This window comes from Sycon ciliatum, chromosome 3 (genome assembly GCF_964019385.1).
Source record: "Sycon ciliatum chromosome 3, ocSycCili1.1, whole genome shotgun sequence".
NCBI lineage: Eukaryota > Metazoa > Porifera > Calcarea > Leucosolenida > Sycettidae > Sycon > Sycon ciliatum.
The window spans coordinates 39,893,036-39,920,416 of NC_088645.1; the positions used below are offsets into that span (position 1 = coordinate 39,893,036).

The 27,381-nt window shown below is 44.8% G+C and overlaps 2 protein-coding genes across 2 annotated transcripts; both read left to right on the plus strand.

The window, feature by feature from the left end:
* Window positions 1–280: 280 nt before the first annotated feature.
* Window positions 281–7,971, plus strand: LOC135812189 (uncharacterized). Its single transcript, XM_065325511.1, has 3 exons — window positions 281–558; window positions 2,662–2,700; window positions 7,108–7,971. Exons 1-3 carry the CDS (start codon window positions 441–443, stop codon window positions 7,521–7,523), a joined length of 573 nt encoding a protein of 190 aa, XP_065181583.1. The 5' UTR covers window positions 281–440; the 3' UTR covers window positions 7,524–7,971.
* A 12,615-nt stretch (window positions 7,972–20,586) lies between these two features.
* Window positions 20,587–22,962, plus strand: LOC135812188 (uncharacterized). The gene is made up of 2 exons (XM_065325510.1): window positions 20,587–20,963; window positions 21,799–22,962. Exons 1-2 carry the CDS (start codon window positions 20,756–20,758, stop codon window positions 22,227–22,229), a joined length of 639 nt encoding a protein of 212 aa, XP_065181582.1. The 5' UTR covers window positions 20,587–20,755; the 3' UTR covers window positions 22,230–22,962.
* The last annotated feature ends 4,419 nt before the right edge of the window (window positions 22,963–27,381 follow it).

Below are 27,381 nucleotides of genomic sequence, written 5' to 3' on the forward strand. Positions count from 1 at the left end.
GGTTTACACTCATGGACAGGTCAGGTCAACACAGGTCAAATGGCGCGTTTTGATTCCCTTGACAGCGGTGATGCACGTGACATCGAGTTCTGGTAATAATCCAAGACTACGTCATCACGTGATTATGATGATGCACGAACATTCTGTCAGTTGTCGAAATTGCATCTGTCCCCTGCCATTGCGACAATCTTCAAAACTAGCTGTCATAGCTTGGCATGTTCCCACCCCAGCCAGGCTTCAGTGCGCTGATTTCTTTTCAGTGAATCCAACACGACCCCGCGTTTTATTTGCCTGGCTCACCTCTGTATCGCAAGGAGACCTGCTCTGTAGAAGTGGCGTGTGCTTGCCATTACCAAATCAGAGCCACGTGTGTTTAGTTTAGACTAGTAAGCTTTGTTCCGACTCAGGCGGACATCTCAAGTGTGTGAAGCTTGATTAGAATGGCCGACCAACGCTCGTGTCGACCCTGCGCCACTCCCGTTCGCAATGAAACAGAGTTTATGTACTGGAAAACAGAGAAGGTGACTGAGACGAAGAGAACTATACTGTACGTGAAACGTAAGTCCGGTGGAATATCATGCGATCGAAAGGTCATAGTACGTCGACTTTATAAGGATAATATGAACAAATACACTTCCAAAGCGATAACCCACAAAGTCGAGATGAAGTCAGGCGCACAGCGCCTTTTTTTGCGACCGGCGTCGGCCATTCAAACACAATTTATAAAGTTCATGTCAACAAAAAAAACACTCCAGCCTTTGGGTTACCCGTAATTATGCTGACCTTCCATACAAGCTGCATTCACGCCTAAACGTCGCATAACTCGTGGTTTCAATCTCCTGCAAATACCCTTCCTAAGAGGCCCATACCCGATCGTCAATCCAGTGTGTGAACCGGATTGTGGAACAGTCTCTTGGCCGAACTTCGAACCAAGGGAGAGAAGAACCAGTGGCGTGATACATTGCGCTCGCAAGACCTCCTTATTCTCCCAGTTGAAAAACAGTTTTGGTCTGTGAAAAGATCTGGATCTTACTCCTGTTTCCTAATCTATACTACATTATCCACTCCATTCTATCTCCCTTCTGTGCCTGTTTTTTCTCCCCTTCCCATTCACTGTCTGCCCCCTCCTCGTCTAAGTCGCCTCCTGGTGAGAAGGCACCATTGCCTGTTTGGTTGAACGATTATAAATAAAAGATACAATTGGGTGAACTCACCCATTCCAGAATACTCTGCAAATTTCCGAACCATTCCATTATATACAACGTTTCGGCCAATGGCCTTCTTCAGGTAGTCAATGATGTCCCTAAGGCTGCAAACGGGCGGTTTAAATATGTGCCTGCTCTGCCCGAAGCGCGCGATCTATTCTGCTAACGGGGAGGCAGAAAAAACCCAAAAAAGCCAGGTGTAAAGCTGGCTTGCATTGATGTCAATGATGATGTTGCGTTGGAACGGAGCACAGTACGAGCCAAGCACAAGGCAGGGAGGCGGCATATTACAGATCAGGCGCTAGGCGGAAATTCGCCATCTGCACGGATGGCAGGGCGCTGGGCAGTAGCAAGCTATGACTAGTCGACTGTGATTATGAGTCAGGTGGGAAGCAGGGAGACAGGGTGATAGGAAACAGGTGCAGAGTGACGACTGGCCCCGAGGGTCCGAAATCTGCCTGGTTTCAACACTGGGACTATCCATCGATACAAACGATCTAAAAAAACTTGGTCGACCACTATTCCGGTGGATAAATACGATTCAGCCTGACTTGAAGGCAGCGGATCTCTATGGGGAAAGCGCTCTCCTAGCTGCAAACAATAGGCTGACTAGGCCTAACACTGTTGACACAATTATGTGTCGACCCTGCTCATGTCTAACAGGTTCAGGGAAGATGCGAGCTGTGTATATAGTTTTCTCTAACCCTCCATATCCGAGAAATCCTAGTTTAAAATTCGCAACTGCATCATACCAGTATAATGCCTCCGGTAGTTCTAGGGTTAAAACGCTTCGTTCATAGACAACATATTTGATTAAAGTGGCTATTCCTTTTTATTTAAACTCGGATACTGAATGTCTCAGCAGCCTGTCCGTTTTGGGGCATATTATCGCACTTTTTGACCGTTTATCATCTTGTTACAGTCGTGGATGGTTGCTGCATAACTAGTTCTCAATTTTTTCTTCTCTTTTTCACTAATAGCTATGAAAAGTATGAATGCCGCAGACATCGCCACGCAACATGACAATTTGTTCAAGGTTTGGTTTTGTGTGTTTCCAAAATTTCCCGACACTGTTAAAGAAAAGAAATATTCAATGAAATGCAACGACAAACATGGCGTTTCCGCAGGGCGTTATTCAGAGTATCTATCTGTTCTCTAGAGTATCTCCGCTTAAAATATACAAATAATCTACGTGGAGATAAAGGTTCATTGAATATTTCTTTTCTTAAACAGTGTCGGGAAATTTTGGAAACACACAAAACCAAACCTTGAACAAATTGTCATGTTGCGTGGTGATGTCTGCGGCATTCATACTTTTCATAGCTATTATTAAACTTTTATCTCCACGTAGATTCTTTGTATCTCTTTTTTACATTCATCTTTATACTTGAGTATAATGATCTGGTTCCAAAGGTTTAATATCATTTGTGCGTCCTCTCTCCTCTCTTGCTTTCAGGGACAGAGGACGGTCAATTGTATGCGGAGGAAGGTCCAGGTAAGTCATATCATCAAGTGCTTTCTTCTGTTCGCTGCAGAAATACATTGCAGAATAGTAAACTGGGATGTCGACGCTATTTACTAGGCCATTCTCAACGACTTTTGACGATTTTAGCGAGGCGGTTAGTGGCTACATGTGCGATACCAACCTCAGGGCACGGTAAATGCTGTGAGCGACTTCGAGTCATCACACAGCGGTATTTGCCAGTACACACCACTAGCATGGAGCAAAATTCAGTAACGGGCATTATCGATAGCTTGAACGGCGTAACGCGGAAAACCGGCTGGGCTTGAAGTTTGTTTGAAAGAAATATTCTAATTTTCGATCCACATTCGTTTAGAAACGGGATAGCACGAGTATTTCCGCTTTCGAGTACTCGTTTCCAGGAATAGAGCGGTTTAAAAGTACGTTAATACGTCGATAGATGGTTGCGCTTATTCTGCGACACATGCCGACACTCTGTTCAAATATTAACCTTCTTGATTCTGGAACCGATCTAGTGATATGTAAATGCCTGGCCGCTTTAAACGTGTCGATCTGCGGTAGTCGTATCAGTACCGGTGTTGTGGCCTTGTAGTGTGTGATTGTATGCACATAGATGGGCACATGAAGTTGCAGCTGCACAAAACTATTTTTTCTAAACAACATTCGATATTACGAAGTAGTGGTTGCGACTTCGGCGATGATTTGTAAGAAAGGGTCAAGTGTCAAGTAAAGTCGGCAGAATAGCGCGAGCTCCGGTGTGGGGAGCAAACCCTTTCTTACAAATATTCGATATTAGTTGGATAAGTATAGGATATTGACCAAAATATGGTTTACATAGGAAACATAAGCTGAGTAAAAGATCGAGGTTCACCGATATTCATAATTCCCTTAGAGCCCGAAGTCGAGGTCAATATCCTATCTATTACGATTCCTTTGCCATATCCCCTTTCGGAGCTATTTTGCTCAAAAAGAGTTGGAATTCAGGAAAATGCATTGCAAATGAAAGGGGGGGGGGGCTGTGAACTGAAAACCGCTCTCTTCATTTGCTGTTCACACTTGGCGCATGCGTTGGATGAAAAATTATGTTGTTAGTGATGTCGAAAAATGATGACGTTTCGGAACAGTCACCCATAATCATAGTCACCCTACTAAGGATTAGCAAGACGAAATTCGCGTTCGCGTTCGCAAACATTTTTCAGTTCACGAACTGGATTGCGAACTTTCGCATTTTTCGTTCGGAAAAGTAGTCGGAACACAAATCGCGGATTCGTGTCAGGGCCGTCATAAATTTACCACGCTGTACTGTCTGTACACAATGTACGTCGCGTCAACGTCATGCATGTGCGAATTCTGTTTGCTAATCCTTCTCATAACGCGAATCCCGTCGGAGTTCAACTTTCCTTGGAGAGCGAAGGCGAACGCGAAGTTGGTCTTGCTAATCCTCCGTAATAATAGTTACAGTTCGCATGTCACTCATGGAAGGATCCATGGGCTTAACGCATCTGTCAATGAAATCTAGGCAGAAGAGCCAGCAAAAGGCATCTCGTTATTGTTAGAGCGTTTCGCAGTAAGAACAACTACGCAAGCGCAGCACATTTTACCACAAGCATCAGCCATTTTTCTTGTCTAGAGCCAGTTCAAAGCAGTCACCCATGTTCAGAACAATTTACAATCAGCGAACCTGGTCTTAACGAAGGCAAGCGAGAAGGTGTGAATTTCCATGTACAGAACAAACCAAACACGGAATAGAGGTGTGAAATTGAGTGTATGATGTACAACGGAAAAGAAGAAGCGCGCTGAAAGATTGGGAATGCAAGCGTGAGATAAAGTGCAGGAAATTTGTGAACAAAAGTCTACACCGCACTCGCTAGACACCCTTAGCAAACAACGGCAACGCTATTTTTTTTACGGTACTCGTATCTTGATCACCCAAATAGCGTTGAAGCTGCAGCGTAAAAAAGTTCCGGTTTCTGATTTATCGTTGTGACCAACGGTACGTTTTTTGGCCAAATATTGCATAATCCGTGCGCAGTTCACCTTGTATCGCGTATATGGTGACATTAATGGTTGTACCGACCGAACTAAAAGCTATTCTCGTGGCAACAGCGTACTAAACATAGCGTGCATCTTGCTAAAGGTCGAGCCCAAATCACGGTATTTTCCCCCTTACGGTAATACAGTTACAACATAACGTTGTTTGCTAAGGGTGTCTATTGTTTGTACAACCCAGTAAAGACACAGCAAGATTCAGTAGCTCCACTGAGAGGGTGCTAGCATTTTCAATGGCCATCCGAAGGAGATCCATGTATTGATCTCCGGACGACGCTCTTGAATCTCGATGATAGTCACGAAAAAACGTTCTGGAAATATCGCTTTAGCTGTAAAGCTGTATGGCAGAGGGAAATGTCTATAGTAGCAGAGTCCCATCTGAAGTCAAGAATAGTGATTCCAGTAGAAGCTGAGGACGTTGTTGAGAACTCAAACACCCTTCAGGACCTTGTCATAGCGCCACCTATTCCTGGCAATCTAAACGTAAGGATTGAAACAATCGGAGGACAGAGGAAGTGTTTTTACTCAGAGTTTCACGCACTAAGCGATTATCAGAAAACAGTTATGGGAAATCTGGATCAGTATTGGTTTATATACTCACAAAGCAAAGTGTAAACGTAAGGATTGTATGGGTTGGGCATCCTGCAGCCTCCTCACTCGAAAAGAAGTGGTGAGCACAAATGCTCCTTCCCTGAGCACTGCAAATTCACAACACAGTTCGTTGATTCAGTAATTCTGATGCAGTGAATTTGCTTTGCCCAGGGACAGATCAACTGTGCTCACCACTTCTGGTTGATCTGAATGTGAAAAGTGAAATAAAGAAGTAAGCAGACGATTCAAGGGATGATAAAGTTCTCATCGAACATGCAAGAGATACCGAATGTTGCGGTGCGACTTGGTCCCGCAACTAACCATCGTCAGGCGGACCAAAAAAACCCAGAAACTCTTTTAATCGACATTACCACTCGTTCTCAACAAGAACACCAAAGAACACACCGAACAACGATCGCCAAATCGCTGTCCTGAGCAAAACGTGCAGCGTGCGTGCATTTGGCTTGCGCTGCATGCATGCACACACCGACGTGGCATAGAGAGGAAATGCACGGTACAGAAAATGCATGAATCATCGTAGCCATAGAGATACTAAATTTGGCGACTGCCAAAGTCCGCGTGCATGCAGCGCGGATTGCAGGTGCATGCAACGAAAAGAAAAGCAATAATTTGAATACAGAACAAGCAGAAACTAGTTACATGTACTTGCAATGTGCTGAAATGAAAGAATAAAGAATTGTTGATTACGGAGGTGAAAACAGTGTCTGTCAAGGGGTGCTTGCATCCAGCGACAGGATGACAGCACACCCTGTCAGCGAGAGTAAGTTTCGCCAAGTAGATCGTAGCGGAGTTGCCGCGGATGGCGATAATGCAACTGATCAAGTACTAGTAAGTACATGTACATTGCAACCAATTAGTGTGTCAACAATTCTACTTATATAATAAATTAGAACAATTCACAAGATATTCCGCTCGTGAACATGTCGTGGTACGAACACGCATAGCAATTACTGTATCATAAAATGTGCTTCGACGTAGACGTAACAGATATGCACTCGTGATGTAATTCTAACAGACTAACAAATAATTATTACACTCGCGAAATGCATAGCAGTAATACACACCGCACCAATATTGCAAGCGACCTAGCATGTCTTGACAATACTGCCCTTGCAGCATGTGACAGTTCTGTACACAATTCGTAACTACAATACACTAATAGTATCAACGTGCAACATGTGACAACATGTGCCAATTCGAAAGGATAAATGTTCAAGAGCGCAGTCTCCTGTCCACCGACCCAGACAACTACCAAGTGAAGAATGGAGATGATGATAATGTTGGTGTGCGTCCTCTTGATAGTGAGTAAGACAAAAAATCGCAAACCGCGGGCTACGCGTTGGCTGAAATAGACTGGTGTTGGTGATAAACGTCCGGAAATGGAACAGAACTAATCCCTCGACGATAAGCACGAGAGCACTAGAGCATCACCCCTATTGACCAATTGCGGGGTATACGCACCCTGTTCTTCTCTAAATAATAATGGACGAGTAAGTACCGCACCATACCCGCGACACGGACAAGGCCAACTTTACTTCAAAGCCACTTGAGTGGCTGCTGATGAGATAGATATCTGCTGTGCTAGTCTGTAGCCATGATTCTTCCAATCCTTTTCGTATTTCGCTTACGCGTATAAGTACATTCCCTAGTACGTACACATGTATTTGTAGGCAATGTTCTTTAGCCGTGTTTCATCCAGCATTTTCGTACTGCACAGGATATAAATGTTTGTCCTTGCCGTGTTTTTTCTGATTTCAGCTCCTCCCGACTCCGGTGTTTTCGCCGTGTCGACTGCGTCTGGTCCCGAAGAAGTAAGGACCGTTTTCCAGAAGGCGACGAGAGATTCAAAAACCAGTGATTTCCAACGTTGGCCGGATTTTGTTGGATCGCAGCTCAACAAGAATTCCCCTATCAGCGACCCTTCATGGGAGTGGAAAGTGGAAATGATGGGTTTCCCCGGTTCTCCTGAGGACGCCTTAGGCGAAACCAAATGGTACTTCATCCAGAAATCCATTTCAGGCTCGGGCGATGAGAACGCGCAACAAAGCCGCTTCCATTCAGCGTTTGACGACTCAATCGTTCTTGCCGTCAGTAGCGTTAATGGAATGATTATCCCTCTTCCGCTAGACCAAGCGGGTGACCTTGCGACCACTTTCATATTGGAAACTGTGTGAAAAAAATGAAGCCTGTCTAAGCTCAGCTCTCTGTCTGTCTGTCGTCTCTCTGTATGTCTGTCTGTCTGCCTGTTTCTCTATCTGTCTGCCTGTTTCTCTGTCTGTCTGTCTGTCTGTCTGTCTGTCTGTCTGTCTGTCTGTCTGTCTCACGCTCTCTCTTGATCCCGATGTCTCCACATATGTATAACCATACTCACTCTTCATCTCATTTTTACGCCCCTTTCCTCATCTCATAGCTATTCTTCAGCCTCTGTCCCTTTTTACTATGAATATTGTGAAAATAGCATGCAGTCTGCATGCTTGCCTGCGCATTTCTTTTAGTAAACCTTTTCTCTACGGCATGTTGATATCCCACAAATGGCCCCAATTTTGTCTTGCTGCGCCTTCCCTTTTTCATCCATCAACAAATTGGAATCTTGGCGATATGGTGCGCAGTTGCAAGCAAGTATTTCCCATTGTCTTTCCCCAACTTACACGGATTGAAATTGAGAATTCGTGGCCTGGCACGAATGAAACATGGAGGCAGTGGGTGGGATTTTTGACGACTTTGATGGTGGGCTGATGTGTTCACTTCCCACCGCTTTTTGAGCTGCGTCGGCGGCTTGTTCCTTGAGGTTGGTGAAGTTCAAACGTACGGTAAAACTCCTTCATACAGAGTCTCAGGAGAACTATGAATTCGCCATCAATCATAATATCCATGACGGTGCTTTTTCTTTGTAAGGGGAACTGGGGGGCAAATCTTGCAGCGTGAGCTTGCTGCTGCGTCAATTCTTAGCTGAGTCAATTTTAATAATGCAATGAATATAACTAAATGTGCACTCATATCACAACCATGGGGCCGATATAATGTATTCCAGAACGTTTTCTTGTCAGAATTATCAATGGAATTCGTGACTAAAGATAATGATGACACTACAATAGCATTTATACACTTGGAGTAAAACAGCGAGGATACAAGCATAGTAAGAAAAATAGCACAAACTTTAGGAACAATTTGCACAGGTAATAAACTATAGGTGAGGTGAGAACTGAATCTTTGTAAACAAGAAGAAAATGTCACCGCACTTACGCTCTTCCAGTAAATTCGCACTCACACACACTTGCACATGCATGTCCATTGTCACACTGCACGTGCTGAATTTCCTATCAGTTCTCACCTCACCTATAGTTTATTTCCTGTGCAAATTTTTCCCAGGTTTGTGCTATATTTCTTACTAACTGCCACAGATTTGAATCACAGGTCTAGAGGGTATTCAGATAATCCCATTCCGCACCACATACTGTGGTATTTTTTCGCATTTTGTGCTACTTGCTATATTTGGTAGATACGGGTAACTCGTGTCTAGTATAGCAGATAGCATTCACTGTAGATTGTTGTTATCCAGTTTGCACGCATTTGTTGAAGGAACTCCGTCTGATCACAACAGCACGTTGCGAAAATGGGCTGCACGCCTTCAATGTCATCTGAGGCACCGATGATTTCATGTACGCCTGAAGGAGACCCAGTGAACATGTTTGTGAAGCCCCATGGGGGGGATCCAAACCAATACATTGTCCGTGAGTATGATTTCAGGTACCTGTCTAAGTATACCTCAGCAGCTACATGTTAAATGTACGTGTAGAGCTGATTGTAGGATATTCATCTTCACCATATCTTCTACTGGAACAAGCTAACAGCTTACGTAGCTGGAAAAATTACTTGGGCTGTGCGAGCTGATGCTTGGTACTCCTGTCTCCACTTACCGATCTGCAATTGAGCTATGAAGGTTGCAGATTCGAACGTATACATACAAGCTCTATCAATGAGCAGAGACTGAGCTCGCTTGAATTCTTGTGATGGCCAAAATTAAGGTTAGAAAGTGCTTCATTGGATGCTGAGCACCATCTCACTATGGATGTCTCGACCATTCGCACCTCTGTGATGGAAACTACTGATTTCACGTTGCATCAACGGAGTGTAGTAATGCTCATAGGGATTATTAGGTGGCGTCCCGTGCAGTGCGAATTAGTCACTTGTTACCACAGGGCGTGTTTTCACCCCCATCGCAGGAGTGAAATGATCGGTAGTGCTTTCCAGCCATACCTGACTCCTGCATAGATTGTTTTGCTTTGGGCGGGGGTCACTGACTGGCCTGCTGGAACTAAGTTACTTATGCAGTTGCTGTGTCATCTCCTAAATGCCACAGTAACTTTGATGCTTAGGAAGAGATTGTATTTGCAGCTCCAGCCCCTGCGGGACAGCCCACCTGCAACTGAAATCTCGGGCTTGTACAAAATCAACACCAAACCTGTTTTGTGTTTACATGTCAAGCGGGCTGGCCTGGCGAGGCGTGACTGAGGCACCCGGGATCCCTGCTAGGCGGGCCAGAGACAGCACATAGAAGCAGACTAGCCCTTGCCTGTTTACAGAGGAGTTGTATGATCATGGTGTGCACACTGTATATATTCTATATAATAATTATCGTTTTTACTTTTTGAAGAGGATGCCCAATATTTCTCTGGTATCCATGATGTTGGATGCATGATTTTTTGTATAGGAACAATAAGGACATGACGTGGGCGTTCTGTAGTTGTTGACTTGCAATAACAATGGAAAGCGAACTACTTGAAAAAATCATTATTTTATAAGGAAAAGTAAGATGTGAAAAAGGAAGAAGAAGCGAGATAATACTAGTACCAGTACAACACACCAAGCATATGCCATAGGGCGAAAATATATCAGCAGAAAAAAAATTTGCAAGTGAAAAATGTTTTCAGCTATAGTTAAGACATGAGTTGATTTGCAGCCCTGCGTTTCAGCCCGGGGAAGAACACTAATAATAATAACAATAACTTTATTAGGATAACCCAAAGGCAAATCGCCTATCGAGGGGTGCATCGCATTGAATGGTTGTGGTATGACAAAGCAAAGAGGCAACCATTATGCGTGTGTGTGTGTGGGGGGGGGGGGGAGTTTCGAACTACGCACAGTGAAGGGATATTTGTATGTACTTGACCAAGGATAGGGTATACCGGTCATAGTTGCCATTACAGTACAGTAGTAGTGCGTTCGTCGCATACTCACAACGGGCTGGCGTGTGCTCTTCGCATATACATGTACATGTACTCACAACGGGCTGGCAGTCAGCTCGGCCTTGCACATGTAAACACCCTCGTCGGGCTGGCCTGCTGGCTCCAGCCCGGGCTAGAGTTGCACAGAATAATTATGCCCTTTGCAGAGCGGGTATGGGCGGGCGTTTATTTTCCGCAATATTGGCCGTTAGGCCTTTGCGAATAATGCCAGCAGAAAAATTGGCAGAATTCGGTACTTTTTCTGGTAAGTTTCATGCATATTTGGTATGTGGATAAAGAAATGGAGCTGAATTCGAGGAATTGCCCGCCATAAGGTTTGTATGGTTCTGCCAATTTTACTGCTTTTCGAGCAGAATCTGCCACCTTTTCGAGCATTATCCGCCAATGCCTATTGGCCGGTGTGTATTAACCACCATAATTATGAATCAAAGATAAGTACAGCTGCGCTGGAATTTTCGTCTTCATTCCAATTCAGTATACATTGTTGATCAACTCATCACGCGAGCATAGTTGGATGGTCTAACACCATGATTGAGAGTACCAGGTTCAAGTCTTCCTTGGGAGCGGAATAATACAAACAATAGGGCGTTCCTCGGCTCACTGTTATTTTGGGTACTCGTGGCCTAGCAGGAGGTAAAAATGGATGCCGCGAATGGGATTTTCGGTCTTTGATCACTTTGCAGGTGGACCTGATCTGCTCACCTCCCACCGTTTTAGGAGCTGCATCTGCGCTTGGATCCGCGAGCAGAGAAACACAATATTACAGAAAACATGCTGGAGGTGAGGGGGGGGGGGGTTAGATTACGGGGCAAAGCATGCGCAATATCTGAGAGTCACTAAGTGAACAGGGGCGGTAACAAAGTTAGGGCTTTCCTTCGTCTTTTTGCTTTGGTTCATGGCCTGTCCGTTTTCACGGTATTCCAATCTCAGGGGTAAGGCGCTTGGATGTGTTGACTTCTCTTTCAACTGCTACTGTACTAGTCCTTTCCTTGTTGGCTTGTTCGACAAAACGCACTGCGCGAGATTTTTTCAGATCTCCACAACAGCCTCAGGGATATATCCCAGGTAGTCATTCCGTGTGTATTGTGGCGAGAGATGATCCATAGCCGCAATGGTTAGGGGTTTTCAACAATGCGAAGCGTAGACAGTCATAATCACACCTTTGGTGGCACCAATAACTTAGCTTTTGTTTCACGTCAACCGCCCTTTCCCCTCCCAGCATATTTGCGTCGCCATCTCATTTCTTCCGTTGATTTGCTTTGTCTTTGTGTTATATTCTCAGGAGCCAAGGGCCACAGCCTTTGTGTGGGCACATATACAAGTAAGTAGTGCTTAAGTGTTTACCGTACCCGCAGCATAAACTAGATGTGGCCTCTCTACGTCTTTCCTGGACGCTAATACTAAACCTGGTGTGAGCGACCTCTGGATTTAGCGACCACCTGCTCATTACGACCATTCTTGTATGCATGGAAAGTTCTACACAGCCACTGTGGGATAGCCCTCTCCCAAAGTTGCCATCATTTTTCGCAACTTATGCTTTTCGCAACCGTGCCAAAACAAGTGCTAGTTGCTGAAATCGCATCCATATTTTCAGAAAAGTTCAAAACTTGCGAATATCGCAACTCAAACTTAATTGGAGAGTTCTTGTGCAAATCCTACAAAACAGGGAGCAGAAATAGCAGAAGTGCAGCGACAGCAAACTCGTACACCCCTTCCTGCTGTGAACCACCACTTTACACATTGCCAGTAGCCTGTTGGATGTATCTTACATGTACATCATTACAGTGCACGGAAAAGGGAATGCACATCATTATCGTGACCACCGTTGATCTACTGTTTCTCAGAAATGAGTCTGAAGGCAGGGGAGAAATGAGCGAGCACGAGTACATGACATTGTATGCATTTGTACAACATGTAGTCGGTGACTTGACTTTTTGACCCCATGCCAAGGGGCTAATTGCGCCTAGCTTTCGGAAAAGTTGCGAAATAGTTCCGGAAAATGAAGAAAGTTGCGAAAGTTGCGAAAAGTGGCGAGCATCTTTGGGAAAGCGCTACTTTGGGACCTTGTTCTAAAGACCATCTGGCTTTATCGACCTCTTTTGTTGTTGTTTCGCTCGGTAGAGATCACTTACAATGTAGATTCATGATAGGTAATGGTAAACATAAGGCTTTGTTCTTCTTTTCCAGTTTCATTTTAGTGCCCCCTTTTGAACAGTTTCCGGTATGCGATGGACGTTAGTAAAAACAGTACCCCGGCTCAGGGGCACTGATCGAACGAATACCGTAAATAACCTGTGCACTACAGTCCATTCATCGGAAACTGTCTCGCTGGCTTTTGAAAGTCCGATTTGGGCCGAATTGAGGATCAAAAACCCACTTTAAATCTCAAAAATCTGGGTTTGGGATATGCTTCTCCATACATATTGCCATGGCATACCTGTCTCAATTTTGTAAAACCTGGCTGAACTTCTATTTCCCTGTTCTTGGACTTTTCTGGCCTCAAATGTGGCAAGGAGTAATTGCACGGGTCACACAATGCGGGATGTACTGTTGTTTTCACTATATCTACAACTATGTGCTGGAGACACCAAAAAGTTAGGGTGCCAGTTTCCAATGAATTGACTGTAATACTTTTCATCTATGGATATACTTGAGAATTGCTATCAACTGCTTGCTGATAATAGTTTCTAGATATTGTACTTGTATTGGTTACGGGAAATACAGACTGTGCCGGGAATAAGGATAAGAAAGCAGGGGCTTACGTAGTTAACTGGGATAGAGATGAATTTACAAGTACTAGTCTGTGGCCGTGATTCTTTCAATTCTATTTTATTGGGCTCACTTGTACGTTCAGTAGTTCATTTAGTATGCATTGTTCTTTCATTGCCACTGCTTCGTATCGCCCGGGTTTACCAGGTAATTTCGTGCAGCACAGGACAATAGGGATGTCAATTTTTATACTTTCTTTGGATTTATTCTGATTTCAGGTGGACCAATTGCCGACGGCATGTTCGCGGTGTCTACTGCATCCAAAAGTTCCAAAGAAGCAAAGATCATTTTCCAGAAGGTGACGCCGGGTTCGGACGGTTTCAAAACTTGGCCATCGCTTGCTGGATCGCAGCTTACAACGATTTCACCCATCACCGACTTGTCATGGAAGTGGGAAATAGAAATGTTAGAATTCACCAGTTCCATTTCGGACGCTTTATGCGAACCTAAAATGCACTTCATCCGGAAATGCGCCAATGGGTCTGCCGATGAGAACGGTACACAGTACCGTTTCCACTCAGCGTTTGACGACGCAATCGTACTTGCCGTCAGTAGCGATGCTGGAAGGATAATCGCTATTCCGCTAGCCCAGGCGAGTGACCTTCTGACCATTTTCACTTTGGAACGCTGTCCACATTAGGGCATGTCAGATTCGAACGTGGCTTTAACCTCAATATGAAATCTGTCTCTCTTTCTCTTTAACGATCTCTTTGTCTCTCTCCTCCCGTTGGCACACACACACTATTGAGCTTTACTCACCTCTTCAACTCGCATGTCAATTCTTCAGCCTGTATTTCCTTGCACAACAATTCTTTTTTACTATGTTCACATGCCCGCCTGGAAACCAAAAGAATAATGGAAGACAATGGTACTGAGAATAGGAAAATTGTGAAAGGAGCAGGGGCTGCAGTGATTTTCCAGTCGAGAAATAAATTGGAAATCTTGGCGATATCGTTGGTTAACGCGTCCTAGTCCCACTGTCTTTCCTCCACGTCAGTATCCATGACTTAACGTGTGCTTCGTCCCCTCTAAGTGGTCTGACTGGAGACGAGTATTGCAACGTGAGCTTTCTGATGACCCTATTCTTAGCTATGCCAAACTATGTTACTAGACAGATACGAAACGCTCTTTGTCACGAGAATAGGCCATCCCAATAACATGCACATGCCTCTGCAGCTTTTTAAAGCTTGAGCCGAAAAAGAACAACATGCTGGCCCAATGTTTTGTCAGGCCCGCATGTTTTTTGGTGCACGATGCAGACGATAATTTATTGCCCGAATGCGCGGAACAGAAATATGCTCCCGTAATAATCCAATTCGTGTTTAAGTATAGGACCGTGATAACTTGATGTACACCTGTAAAGATAAAGGATCAAGAACCATAAGTGTAGAAAGGAAAAGGAAATATAGATACGAGCTCTGTAAAACATCCTACTGGTCTCGTCATAGTCCAGTAACAATCGACATTCTTTGTTCCGTTGGGACTGTAGCTTAGGCTCATTTTCGTTGCGCTTGCCTTCCCCTCTTTGGTCTTTCCATAACCTTGAACTTTCTACATTTATTATTGGCTCAACATCCGAGTTTCAAACCATAAATGTGTTTACCTGATATTGTCTACTGTGCTTATATTGGAGACCGTGATTTTTTTTTCAATCAATATATCCATCCATACAGAGCAAGAAGAAATAAATGCTAGATGTTATACATGCAGCATTGATTTCCACCAAGACCATGCTAATAATAGAGACTGTGCGTATAATGTTTCGAAAGGTGCTCAGAGTGTGCTAGTATTAGAGACTGTGCTAGTAATGGAGACCTGTGCTTATATCGTGGTCCGTTGCCTGAACGGAAGAAGAGGACGTGCATGTAGCTCTGTGAACTGCAGTTGCACACTCAATCTGTATTCAATATTTTAATACTTCAGATGTACGCCTGTGTATGTGCATCCTTGTGTGACTGTGTTTGTGCACGTGTGCGTGTGTCCGATCACGTGCGTATGCGGACACAATCATGTGTGTGAAAGTGGACCCGAGTTGGCAGCCACATGCTCACCTGGTTCCCAGTTGTACCAAAGATCCGAGGCGTGCACGTCTTGGCGAGGGACAAGAGGCCAGGGAGTGCTTACTAGTGTTAGGATAGTAAATGCATGTGCCCGCATTCACACGTGCTCGGACAAACGCACACGTGCACAAACACAGTGACACAAGGATGCACATACACAGGCGCACATCTGAAGTATTAAATTGAATACAGGTTGAGTGTGCAACTGCAGTTCACAGAGCTACGTCCTCTTCTTCCTTTCAGGCACAGGACCACGATTTTCCTTCCGATTATGGAAATGACGTTTGCGACGGAGTGCCCCCCAGCATCTCTGGGTCTTGGCCCCGCAATTTGACTCCTGTTTGTGCACGAATTGCTCTCATTGAAGAATACTGTTTACGTCATTTCTTGCATATTTCCTTGATACAGGCGTATTGGATGAGTAGCAGCCCATTGCAACGCCACCCCCCCCCCCCCCCACCCCCCACCCCTCCCAGCACACACTCTAATCATCTCCTTACGCAAGGCTCACGCATTCCCGATGAAAGGAATTGTCCTGTTTTTACACATTCATTGCTGTCAACTCCTCGCCCTGTCTTTCCCTGTGGCTGGATCCTGAACAACTAGAGAGACTTAGTGATTCATAAAACGGATGTATTTCGGCTTGTGTAGAGATGAAATTCATGTCGCAATCGTGGAATACTACGAAAACCACAGTCATCTAAGATATGCGTACGGTGCTGAAAAGTAGCAAAAACCCTTTTTATATTCTCTGTGTGCGACACATGAGTTTGTGCTAAAACCAAAATTAGTGTAGACAAAAATTAATGTGCATAGTTTAACTCGAATGGTAAGCCAATATAGTTATTCTGAAGAAAGGAAAAGGACAAAATGTTAGGAGTTATGACAAACTGTCCACCAACGTAACCAGATCTTATACAGTCAGCGAGTGCGACAAAATGGCACAAAACTGACAAGGAGTTCTGAGACATTCGGCGACCTGACACCTAGCTCCGACACTTCTCCAAGGCGCAAACTAACAACCTTCCAACTTGGAAGGCTCAGGTTCGGAAACGTCCAAGAGGGGAAGGAAAGCGCAACGAAGAAGTGCACGAGCTACGCATCAGGGCACCAAAGAATGCCGAAAGTTACTGGATGATGACGAAACTGGTACAACTGTTGGACAGACCGGCCTTACTACAACTCGACGACGCAAAGCAACAGACCACCCAACTTGGGAGGCTCAAGTTTACGTAATAAACATAGAAGGGGAAGCTAAGCGAAGACGAATTGTGACAAACCGAAACGCCAACATCCTACTGAACTCCACTATCATGTATGATGGACTAGTTATGTAAAAATAACAAGTATTTCCACACGACATACGTTTGGCCGTACAGGTCATGACGGCTCATCAGGTGTGCAAAGGTTAAGTCGGATGGTGAGCCAATTTAGCTGACTGTATAAGGTCTGGTTACGTTGGTGGACAGTTTGTCATGACTCTTAACATTTTGTCCTTTTCCTTTCTTCATAATAGCCAATATGCATCGTTAGAATATACAACGCAAAAGCAACAAGTTTTACTAGGAGAAAAGTAATGTTATAAAACTTAGTAGGAGCAGCCACTTCAGTTTCTCCAGTGACATTATCAAGTTGTTCACAAGTAAGCTTTCGTGCTTTCTTTCTAGGTGATATGCGGGCAAGAGGAAAAAGGAACAAGTACAGCAAATTAACTGGCCAAAAACCGGACCCGATCTATCAATGCTCTTTCTATTTAAAATCAAGCAAAAAGACCTTCTCAATACCGGCAACATTTTGGGCACGAAATGTACTGCTGTAAAAATGTCTCAATGCTGAAGTGCCTGAAGCGTGTGCTCCTGTTCTGACATGGACATCATCGCATTGTGTAAGTCATCGTGTTGAAGGCATCTTTTTAGTGTGTTCCGGATAGACGTTCCTGATATTACCGCAATGGATATCGCCAATTTACAGAAAAGAAAACAATTCTGACTCCCTGGTACACCATTTTGTGTCATTTTGTCCGTCTGAACTGCACTTTCAGCATGGAAACATGAAAGTCAACCTCTCGAATAAACACCTCAGATAATACAATATCACACAATAGTGGTACAAGCTTCAGGCTCTTCAACAAAATGATTTTTACGAGTAGACTTTCATTTTTCTTTCCAGGATATCACCTGAAGAGAAGGCATGAAAATGTCCTGGTGAAAATCATGATGTTGAAGAGCCTGAAGTTTATGTTGCTATTCAGTGTTATAGTTTTGTTTTTGGTCAGTATTTTAAAGAATTTTTGCATGGGCATATTTGCGCTGTGCTCACCTTCCCCTCATTGGCCCTACCATAACCTTGAACCCCCCGAGCTGGAAGGCTGTTGGTTTGCGCACTGGAGGTGTGAGCGCTTGGTCTCAGGTCGTTGAATGTCTCAGTAAAATGTCAGTTTTGTGCCCTAATAATTGCACTTTCTGACTGATTATTATCTTGTTGCAGTCGTGGTTAGTTGTTAGTTATATTTTCCGTTTTTTGGCTCAGCATCCGAGTTATATTTTCCGTAGATATTGCACTATATTGAGAATAAAAAAAATATAAAAAAAAATTTCACGGTTCGCGTGAGACTCGGCTGCAAGCCGAGTTTTCCGCATCCGCCGTGGGAACGCCACCACCCTCTAGGATATTGAGAATAACATCATTGTATTCAGATCAAGCAAACACACAGCACGCATCTATTCGACATCGCGGATAAAGAAAACAAAACAAAACTGTTCTCATTGCTGGACACCTTTCAAACTGTTTGATATTAGATTCGCCCTTCCATGACTCTGACGCATCGATCAGATTTTTTCCCAATCCTAAAGTGTATAGTACGAGGCAAACTTCACTGGATCGGTGAAAACAGGTGTGATGGGTATACATGTGTTAGCATTTCCTGAGTGGACGTGGTCTATTGTTTGGATCACTACTACCGGTACATTGCGAACGCAGGTGTGATGGTTCTTTTTGAACTTTCCTGGGTGGAAGTGGTCGGTTTAGACGTCAATAGACTTCGCTGGTCCTACACCTTGTATTTCTCTCCCGCACGGCCTCCGCACTTCTTGTGTAACAGCATTATTGTGTTCTTTTTTTCTGTGGTGAAAACGAGTGTGACTGCAATGTACATTCACAGCAACACGATCCTCTGCGCGCATGCACCTCGGATCCGCTGAAAGACGACCACGCAGCTGTGGTTTTCTGATTCACCATAAGTTGCTCCAAATGGAATAATACTCAACTCTTGCTAACTTGACTCTATGAATTCCCGCACATACAACTATACCACTATGTGCATTTAGCTTTCGACACTTGGTGGGCGGATTTAACTTCCGAATACGCAACGGAGTAAGCCAGCCGCAATTGAAGACTGTAGCGCTGCGTACACCCTAGCACTGTACAACAATTATAGCTTTCATAGGTTTCAACGAGAAAAGTCTGAAGAAACAAATTGCAGTGAAACCTGTCTAAGACGATACCTCAAGGGATATTCGCAAGGTGGTCTCTCATAACAGGTGGTCTCCTTAACCAGGGTCTTTTGACTGGAAATCCCTTGCTCCTGGTTTCTGTGGTTTTCTAGGACAGGTGGTCGCCTTTTCCGAGTGGTCGCCTTTTCCGAGTGGTCGCTTTGACAGGTTTTGCTGTACTGTTAACACTAATGTCCAAACCAGGGTCCTTGGCTTTTGGGCAGCGACGGACTACCACTAAGCTATGGTGCAGTCTTCATCCCAGCCGCTATAACTCAACATTTCCTGCGGACTTGTATCGTATTCATTACATTTTAGTTGTGGGATTTGCATGGCATGTAAGGCATCTTAAAATAATTTGTTTACATTCTTTAATTTCCAGCTTCCTGTACATTTTCCTAGTAAGAAGAGGGGAGCATGGGTATTATCAAGGTGCTGTTGGAATGGTGTGAAACCCAAACCGCGAGGAATAATGAAAAACAGCATCAATATTTGCCCATATTGTTAGGCGGGATAGATTGGTAAACAATAGTTCCGGTTGCTACAGAAATCTGTCGGCGTGGGCGAGAACATTACACACAGGAAGTCGCACACTTATATCTTTCTCTTTCTCTCTCTCTCTATCTATCATTTTATCTATCTATCAGTCTATCTATTCATCAGGCTATCTGTCTATCTATCTCACTATCTCTCTATGTCTCTCTCACTCCTTCTCTTTCTATCTATCTCTATCCATCTATATGTATCTGTGTGTGTCACACACAGACACAGACGCAGACACACACACTCATACGAACACACTCTCTCTCTCCTCGCTCTCTCTATTCTTCTCTAATTATCTCCTTTTCCCTCTCTTTCCCTCTATTTTTTTATTTCGTTTTTTTTTTTTTATCTGTCTCTGCTTCTTGCCTTCGTCCTTCCCTAACATTATTACTTCTCAACATTTTCACTCAGTTTCTACAATTCCTATGCCCCGTAATCGGTTCATATACTGTGCGAATCCGCCTGTGCGACAACCTTCACCCAAACAATTGATATGCGTACCTTTAGTTAGAAACTCTAAGAAGGGTCTAAGCTCGTTTTGGTTATGCTCAATCGACTTCCGAATTGCGATTTCAGCTGAAACAAGCGATACCTTTGTTCACCACCTACCACCAACACTCCTCTCTCTGTTCCCTTGCGTTTCGGTGGTCTTCTGCCACGGTATCGACGTGTTGGTAAATATCGGGGACTGGACCACGCATAAGGATACTTGTGCATCGGGATAGCGGGAAAATACGGTACACGCACTTCCAAGGGTGTCATTAGCGTGCATGCATAGTGTGGTGTTCCAGGACTCCCCTCTGGCACGTTCCGCATCACATCACCTCTAGCGGAAACCCTAGAATAGCTTGCTTGGTGACGTGCGCTGGTGGCTTCAATCGAGCAATACCAATGTGTCCCGGATTGAATCAGTTCGCCGGAACATCGAACAGTGGTGCTAAATGGGCACACATCGCGCGCAACGGGCAATATTAGGCCAGCGAATGCAGGTGCTGTGTGGGTATATTATACTGCCGGCACTTGCTTCATGTTACGCCACTGCAATGAAATGCAGGGCAGATGTTCCCCGAAAAACGAACCTCGAGACCACACTCAGCTTGTATAAATTTGGCGACTAACAAGTCTTTCCTGTAGTCTTCTAAGAGAGGTTCAGGGCAACAACTTGAATTAAAAAAACAGCGACTTGTTGACGCTCATCCTGATATCATTTTATCCTTTTGAACAGAGTTGTTGTGTCTGCCTTGAGGCGGGTGGTTCTACTCCGAATACTCCTCGTTAGCAAGACTGCAGAACCGACATGCCTGGATCAGGGCAAGCAAGTCCCGCTCACTCACCGGCCGTGGCCAGAGCATTTCCCGACGGTGCGTGTTATAGATGGAGCAGCCGGGACCCGTTCGGCTCTTCGCCTCACTTCCTGCAGATCTTCAACCCAGCCATTAACAACAAGATGTGTCTCATGGCATTAGACAACGGCCAGGGAGGCAAGACGCTACATGCAGGAATGGGTAGGTAGTTTATTTAATTGTGTTTAGTTTTTCGGTTACTAGACTTCTTTTTCGTCTTGGTGATTGACATGGGGAAGTAGCCTAATAGGTGCGTTCGCACGCCTTTCGGCACGGGGGTATTTGTTTTGCAGTGTTATCCTTGAAAGAAGCCTTGCGGTATGGCCACCTGCTGTTGTAATCACATCATTTTGGAAGCCAACAGACTTTATGGGCCTTTACATTGTATGATAAATTGGTAAAATGCTCAAGGAAAATCTCCGGTGCAACCACCAATCAAAGATCAATTTTCAAGTATTAGCAAAGACAGTGCTTACATGTCCATAGGGACGCTATTGAATATGTGTTGATCATACTTCAAGTACTACGACTATAGGCAAGAAAGGTAAAGAGGAACGCTGGACAGCTCGTATTTACACTGCAAATCCACACAGCCAATGAAAACATGTGGTAGTAGCCGAACGTTTCAGTCGATATTGCCATCTCTAGATATTTCTATAAACCTTGGGTTCTCCTATTTGAACAACAAGAAGTGTGTAGCATACTGCGATAAGAACTGGTTCACTCACGATATATAAGAACGAATTACTAATTGCAGGAGAATACTTAGAATCTGTAGTCGAGGCACACTCCGTTCTACTTACAATGTATCGTAAAACCTAACATAATAGAGGCCTCCGGTTTTTCTTCGAAGTATATCTGTGAACAGTATACGGCTTTATCACGGATCATCTTCCTAGAAACTAGTCCAGACCATTAGGCGGAAGGTTGCACCCTGTGTCCATGTTTCCATGACGGCTCTTCGGCGTTTCTTCTATTTCCTTTTCTGAATGTCCAGCTTTCGACAGTGGCAAAGCCTCCTTCAGTATGTACGGGAAAGATGTCACGGACCAAGTGACCACCGAGCAAGAGCAGCTGGTCTGTATTCAGACGTATTCACTTATCACCGAACGCCAGTACTACCTCGGGATCGAGTTCGTGGTCGACGAGTCTGGTCTGATAGCGCAGACCTTCATGCGACCCCTCGAAGGCCCGCCGGGCGCGACGACGTATCGAGCCGCCCTTGCGAAGCCCGAGTTGATGTGGATCAAGCGCGAGAATGACCACGAGGTGAAACTGGGCTCAAACGCCACGTTTACGCTGCATCCGCGATTCTCGACGGACGTAGTTCTGTGTGTCAGTCACGATACGAATCGACTGTGCCTTCTGCCCACTGACAAACAAGGAGAGGCGATGACGGAGTTCTCATGGGTACCATTGAAATGCTAGTTTTGTAATCACACCATCAGCTTGACGTGAAGGGACAACGTGTGTTGGCCGACTTTATACAGAATCTTGATACCTTGAGCTTTGACTTGTTTAGCTGCAAAATCATTTTTTCTACTTTTGCATCATGACATCATCTACATGGTTGGTGTGCTAGACCCATATCAAATGTTACATTCCAATAATTTAGTTTTATACATAATTATGTTCAACTCGTTTTAATGCGTTCCAACATGCAGTTGTAGCAGCAGGATCCATTCAAGCTCTCAACTTCACAATGTACCCATGTTCTTTCGTTGGTAGCTTGCCTTAAAAGGCATATGCAACTCAACATCTCTTAGAACACCTAACTTTTGTCACTCCATGTCGGTCGTCTGAACTACTCACCTCCATCCCCGCATGCGATTGTTGCAGCCAACCGCTATTTGAAGACCAACGACTGGTCGTGGGCACATGACCATCTCTGATCATCAGCATCATATCTGCCTCACCCCATGACTTCTAAATTCCGCTCCACATACTATTCCCAATAACGTCTGTTCTTCTTTTCTCTCCTTCTCCTCCTAGCACTGTCTGTCTTATCATTCCCCTCCTTCTAATGTACTGTCTCTCCTCCTAACATTTCGTATCATGTACCTGTCACTCCTTTCATTTTTCTTCTTTTTTTGGTGCGTTTTATGTCCCTATGACGTCGAGACCTCAGGTCGGCTGAGGGCAAAAAGCCTCACCATCACTATGCTCCCACTATGCAATTTTTGTCTTTGCCTGTGAGCTGTGATCATTGTAAAAAAAAAAAAAAAAAAAAAAATGCGATGTCAAACGCCTTCATTCTTAAGGGCTGTGACAGTCTTTGAATAATTTTCGTATCGTTGTAACGAGGCGGAATTGAAGTCGGACTCAGTTTCGTATGGCCCACAAAAACGTTAGCATTATCTTGTCTGGAAGGAGAACGGACTCAAGACTAGGCACCGCCCGATTATGCCGGCATAATAATTGGCATATTTTGGTGGTTGAAAATTTGGAGCATAATTTGCCATCCTTTCCGGATGTAGGAGCATGACTCCATGATTGTACCACAGTTCTAGTATGTAGGCTACACAATTGTATACAATGCACCTGATCAGTGCTGGTGCCTGTGGTGGTCTGCATGGTAAAGGGTTCGAAGGTCATGCAGATAGTTTTTCAATGAAAACCAGGTAGAAACTTCATGGCAATACATTATTGTATGCTCGAACTCGTCTCCTGCTAAATTAATTCTTTCTCACACTGATACGGTACATGTAGCAGACGATGCGAGTGAATCAGCCTTTACCAGGTATCCGGAGGCGGAAAAGAATCTGAGATTGACTGGTAGTCCGCAAATGTTCCGCTTACATGTACGTTTTGCATGTACGAATTGACAAACATTGAGAATCCCAAACGTATATTAGGCAGAACAACAGAGACCAAAAATATGTCTTGTAACTCCGAGTTTCGTATTGATAACACTCATCAGACATAAAATAAAGAGAAGAAACACATGAGAACGAGTTATGCAGCAACTATCCACGACTGTAACAAGATGATAAACGGTCAGAAAGTGCGATAATAGGGCACAAAACTGACAGGCTACTGAGACATTCAGCGACCCGAGACCTAGCTCTAACTCCAGTGCGCAAACCAACAGCCTTCCCACTTGTTACATTGTATGTGCCCTATTATCGCACTTTCTGACCGTTTATCATCTTGTTACAGTCGTGGATAGTTGCTGCATAACTCGTTCTCATGTGTTTCTTCTATTTTTACATTTTAGTACTGGCTCTGTACGCGAGTTTAAACTCATCAGTCGATAAAACATAACATAAGAATGCTATTCGCTAGTTATATAGGGTAATTGTAATGTAGACTAAGGCAGTGCCGCAACCACTAAACGAATTCAAATAAAAGAAACAAACAAACCACGATGCTTTAGGAGGCTACTCGTGTAGTCTTTAGCCGTTGGAATGGGTACGTTCGTGAGCGAATAGGCCATGTCCGTCCGTTTTGGTCGGTCCATTGTATGAAGCTCAGGGGAAAGTGCTCAACTGCTAGCAGGAGCGATATAGACAACGTGTCTTGTTCTGAATTATGTAGTACGCTCTGCCCATTTTGAGGTATTGAGCACTATTTGCAGCAAGGCCTCAAAGCACTTTGTCTATATGGCTCCTGCTAGCAGTTGAGCACATTCCCCTCACCTGCATACAATGGAACGACCAAAACGGATAGGACATCGACTATTCGCTCAAGAACGTACCTATTCGAACGGCTAAAGACTACACGAGATCCTACTAAAGCTTCGTGGTTGCGGCACTGCCTTAGCCTACATTACAATTACCCTATATAACTAGCGAATAGTATTAATTTTCGCAAAGCTTCCCCTTTCTTTACTTATCTTTGATATTTATGACCCACCCAAACTGGGTGGTGTGCTGCTTTGCTGCTTGGAATTGTAGTGCGACCACTTTGTCAAATATCGTACTGGTCTCGTCATCGTCCAGGAACAATCGACATTCTTTTTCCGTTTGGACTGTTGCTTTTTTTTTCGTTTTCGTCGCGCTTGCCTTCCCCTCTTTGGTCTTTCCATAACCTTGAACCTTCCAAGTTGGAAGGCTGTCGATTAGCGCTACGGAGATGTGTTGAAGCTAGATGTCAGGACGGCGTATGTCTCAGTACTCTGTCAGTTTTTGTGCCTAGTTATTGCACTTTCTGACTGTATATAGTATCCAGTTACAGTGATGGAGAGTTGCTCTTAACTCGTATCCATATGTCCTTTTTTTTTTTTTACTAAGTACACAACCTACTCGTCAGAAGGGAAGAGGACAACAGAGTATACAATAACAAAACAGCAGGGAGAGTAGGGGGTTTTCCTTTTTACATTTTATTTATGGCTCAACATCCGAGTTTCGAATAGTATTACTGTAATATTTATATCCTCTGATGAGTGTTTATCAACACGAAACTCGAATCTCATCACTACGGAGGATTAGCAAGACGAAATTCGCGTTCGCGTTCGCAAACATTTTTTGGTTCGCGAACTGCATTGCGAACTTTCGCATTTTTCGTTCGGAAAAGTAGTCGGAACACGAATCGCGGATTCGTGTCAGGGCAGTCATAAATTTACCACGCTGTACTGTCTGTAGACAATGTACGTCGTGTCAACATCATGCATGTGCGAATTCTGTTTGCTAATCCTTCTCATAACGCGAATTCCGTCACTGAGTTCGACTTTCCTTGGAGAGCGAACGCGAACGCGAATTTCGTCTTGCTAATCCTCCGTACTATGTCCCTATTATCCCTATCATTCGTATTCGTTTACTGAAATTCACAAATGCAAAGGCACGGGCTGCAAACCCGATTTTATGGACGCGAGTGTGCATTTGTGTGTGTGTGTGTGTGTGTGTGTGTGTGTGTGTGTGTGTGTATGTGTGTGTGTGTGTGTGTGTGTGTGTGTGCGTGTGTGTGTGTGTGTGTGTCTGTGTGTGTCTGTGCATCTGTGTGTGTGGATGGGGGTTGTGTGTGTGTGCGTGTGTGTAAATTTTCGCGGAGAGGAAGCCGATTTGTTAGCTCCTTGGTTTTTCTTTGTTGGCATCCTCCACGGGACGACCTTGGCCTTCTTGTCAGGGCCGTCCTGGGTATTGACTGGGCCGTAGGCTTTTCATGCGTTGCAGCCGGTTTCGCTCGCGCGGAAGGACATTCTGTGAGCTGACGACCAGGGCGGGTAATTTTTTTGCCGTCACCGTCTTCTTGCGTCGTTTCCGCATCCTCCGCAGTGGCGTGGCGAGCCCTCGGATCAATCCCCAGCCTGAAACAATGCAGTGGCGCTCGGCAAAGCAAGTGGATTCCTGGATGAGAAAGGAAGCAGTTCACACTCGCAGCAACTCATTCCTGCGCGGTGTGTCGCTGGAATTGTAAATTTGTCGTGTTGTTTGGACCTGAGATAGCGGACCTACAGCAGACTGTTCATCTCGTTTTTTGATATTTTTTCCTCTGTTTGGGAGTCATTTTCCATCAATATGGCAGCTTGTTTTGATTTCCTTCTTTTCAATTCATTTTGCTGTACTTCCTGTTTTGTTTTGCGCCACTGCTCGTCACCTTGCGCTCAGTTCTCTGAGTGGAGGGCGGCGTGACCCCATGGGGTAGGTGATTGATAGTAGTAGTAGTCTGTGTGTGTTTGTGTGTGTGCGTGTGCGTGTGTGTGTTCCTGAGTTGTTGAGTTGAGTGAAGGTTGGGGATATTTTTCCTCCGTCTTCTGCAAGTAGTTTTCAGCCACGGGCTGGCTTCTGGCCAAGGCCAGAGCCAGCCCTGGTGACAGGAGCATTAGATAGGTTGCGCTGAACAAGACGACGTACATGTTGTCGTCGCGGGCGAGGAAATAAATCAGTGTCGACACCATGGTCACTTCCGATTTGACCACTCGTACTGAACCTCGTCCGCCTGAGCGCGGAGGCTCTGCAAACCCCCGCTTAGAGTGCGGCTCGCAACGTGCACCAGCAGCAAGGAGATTTGTGTTGTCCATGGGGACGTGGAACGTCAGAACTTTGGTGAACGTGGACGGCGATTTGAACACTGCCTCAAAAATTCAAAAAGACAACTCCGCGAGGAGAGAAAAATCGATCTTGTTTGCCGGCAACTGCAGCGCTACAGCATGAACGTCGTTGGATTTCAGGAGACCCTCTGGTTTGGAACTAATTCCTACCAAGTCGACGACTTGTCCGTCCGTCGCCTGGAGTCCTTTCGCCTGCAGTGCGTGTGCTCCATCCTTACGATAAATCGTGGCCGGCAGATCGAGGAGCACATCTCCTCTCTCCAGGTTCGCAGGATGTGGGGCGATATGGAGGAGATCGCGGACAAAGTCAGAGTCCGCCGACTTCGATGGTTTGGCCACGTGTCCCGCATGCAAGATCGGATCCCTCGTCAGCTGCTGCACGGCGCGTTAGGCCCCGGTCACACATGCCCTTTTTTTGGCGGTTCCGCCAAAGCGTAACTTACGCTTCCGCCGTTGCCTCGGCAACGGCGGAGGCGTAAGTTACGCTTTGGCGGAAAGTAACACTTGGTTTGGATTTCGCTACGCCAAAAAAATGCGAGCGGAGCCTCCGCTTTCGCGGATCCGCTTTGGCGGAACCTGCATGGTGATCAG

What these genes read in the sequence shown, in the direction of transcription:
- LOC135812189 (XM_065325511.1), top strand. Translation starts at nt 441, where the DNA reads ATGGCCGACCAACGCTCGTGTCGACCCTGCGCCACTCCCGTTCGCAAT. An exon ending in AACTATACTGTACGTGAAAC is followed by an intron (nt 559 to 2,661) that starts GTAAGTCCGGTG and finishes TCTTGCTTTCAG; the next exon opens with GGACAGAGGACGGTCAATTG. An exon ending in GTATGCGGAGGAAGGTCCAG is followed by an intron (nt 2,701 to 7,107) that starts GTAAGTCATATC and finishes TTCTGATTTCAG; the next exon opens with CTCCTCCCGACTCCGGTGTT.
- LOC135812188 (XM_065325510.1), top strand. Translation starts at nt 20,756, where the DNA reads ATGCCTGGATCAGGGCAAGCAAGTCCCGCTCACTCACCGGCCGTGGCC. An exon ending in GACGCTACATGCAGGAATGG is followed by an intron (nt 20,964 to 21,798) that starts GTAGGTAGTTTA and finishes CTGAATGTCCAG; the next exon opens with CTTTCGACAGTGGCAAAGCC.